Source organism: Triticum dicoccoides, chromosome 5A (genome assembly GCF_002162155.2).
Source record: "Triticum dicoccoides isolate Atlit2015 ecotype Zavitan chromosome 5A, WEW_v2.0, whole genome shotgun sequence".
In the NCBI taxonomy this organism is placed as follows: Eukaryota; Viridiplantae; Streptophyta; class Magnoliopsida; order Poales; family Poaceae; genus Triticum; species Triticum dicoccoides.
In genome coordinates this window covers 425,578,266-425,580,208 of record NC_041388.1, presented here as the reverse complement: position 1 = coordinate 425,580,208, position 1,943 = coordinate 425,578,266, and the positions used below count along the sequence as shown (strand labels likewise).

Here is a 1,943-nt window from a genome sequence, read left to right as displayed (position 1 = left end):
CGCCAGGGGACATTTCACACTGGCCTTGTCTCGTCTCTCACGTTACATGTCCCCGCCGTCCTCAGTGGCCAAGTCTTGTAAACCACAAGCAAAAGCGAGAAGAAATGGGTGGTTTTACCGTGACGCTGCCCCAGGATGCCCTGCGGGTACATTCCTGCCTGTGCCTCCACGTTGTTACTGCGGTCCATGGGCGGTATAGCATCTTTCCCACTCTCCCTCTCTCTGGAGAATAGTGTGACCAGTTTCCTCTGCCTCTCGGTTCTCTTCTCTTCTCTGTGTGCGCACAATCTTCCACAAAACCTCAGACGCTCCCCACCCACCGTCCGTATCTGCCGCCCATAGTCCATTGGCCCAACAGCATCACCCTGCGCCTCCTCTGTTCTCCGTCTTGTTCTTGCCCGAGGGCAGCCGTAGATCAGTCCAGACAAACTAGCAAACCAACCATAGATCAGTCCAGACAAACTAGCAAGCCTCTGAAGATCTCCTCTTGCTGCAAGAATCCAAGAGAGGGGAGTTTTGTTAGAACAAGCTCGTCGCCTGCCTTGCCTTGCCAGCCAGCCTCTTTGTCGTTCCAGGTTCTTCGTCGTTTCTTTCTCTGTTCTTCTGTTAATCAATCCCTAGTTGGACCTGGGGTGATGATTTGGAGTTCTTGATAGCGCTCCACTGGTAGATATGAGGTTGCTCGCGGTTCTTGCCTTTTGTTTTTGGTTGTTGGATTTAGATGGTACAGTGGTTAGGTTGCTTTGTAGCTGGTTCTCCTTGGATACCCACCTAGCAAGCAAGCAAGCTTTCATTCCCACCTGAAATAGGTCGGAGTCCTTTGATTCTCCTGGTTCTACAGACTGATTTGTGGTGAAATCATCGGAACTCTGGAAGATCTTTTGTGTATTTTACCCCCAACAACAGATAAGGAGGGATTCATCGTTAGATAGCCGAGCTTTAAACCAACAGCTGCTTAATCTGAACCTTCTTGTAGCCATTTACAGTAGCAGATTTTCAGATGCTGACTGAAAGTCTGAAACCTTGTCTTCTGCTCTCTTTTTTGACTGAAAATCATGTCTCTTTATGCATCAGTTATTTGGTTGATTCTTTCCAAGGTAGGCACCGAGAGGAAAGATGGTCTCACTCGATTTATTTCTGCTACTTGCAGCTCTGTTATTAGAGCTATTGGGTCAGGCTGTGGGCTGCCTGGATCCTGGATGGGCAGGCCTAGAGGTGGGAAGGCCAAGGAATCGATGGAAGCTGCGAAGAACGAGGATGCGGGTAGCGCTGGTGAGGAGGTGATCCCAGCCTACAAGAGGAGGGGACGGCCACAGAAGCTTCGCAAGCACGACGCCGATGAGGAAGAGGACACCGCCAAGGTTGAAGACGACGGCGACGGCACAAAAGAAGAGATTGCGCCACGCAAGGAGTCGACGGGCGCAGCCGGGAACGGAGGGAAGAAGAGGCGGCGGCAGTCGAAGCGCGGCTCGGAGTCAGCGACGGACGGGAAGGGCGGCGCTCCGGCGAGGGCGCCAACCGGATTCCGGCAGAATGGGAGCCGGCGGAAGAGCACCCCGCGGAGAGCTGCGGAGGCAGGGGTGGAGAGCAAGTGAGGCTCTGAAGACTGAAGAAGAAGTGTGACGTAATGAGGAACTGCCTAATAGCAGCAAGTAGTTATGCAGTACTACTCCAGTAGCTTGAAAATGCACTATTAGTGGTAGCTTTTAGATTTATTATGAGTTACTATGACATTATGGATTTTAGGGATTTATGTCAGTTGGTTCTATGGCCAGTGCTAATGGTTGGCACATGGATTAAAACTTTATGAGAGGAACTCCATTTACGGAGCCCTAATTGCTTCCCCGTTCATGACATGCCTGACGAAAATGGCAATTACGACGAATCCCCCACCCGGCTCTTGTGTCGCCCTCTTGCGGGCGACGAACCCTAGATCCCCTAGC

General features: G+C 51.6%; 1 protein-coding gene across 1 annotated transcript; it reads left to right on the top strand.

Annotated features, from left to right (window-relative positions):
- The first annotated feature begins 206 nt into the window (after positions 1 to 206).
- On the top strand, positions 207 to 1,851 carry LOC119302044. The gene is made up of 2 exons (XM_037579062.1): positions 207 to 575; positions 1,151 to 1,851. The coding sequence occupies exon 2, from the start codon at positions 1,200 to 1,202 to the stop codon at positions 1,593 to 1,595; it is 396 nt and encodes a 131-aa protein (XP_037434959.1). The 5' UTR covers positions 207 to 575; positions 1,151 to 1,199; the 3' UTR covers positions 1,596 to 1,851.
- The last annotated feature ends 92 nt before the right edge of the window (positions 1,852 to 1,943 follow it).

Coding starts and splice junctions, on each gene's coding strand:
- LOC119302044 (XM_037579062.1), top strand. CDS start 1,200: ATGGGCAGGCCTAGAGGTGGGAAGGCCAAGGAATCGATGGAAGCTGCG.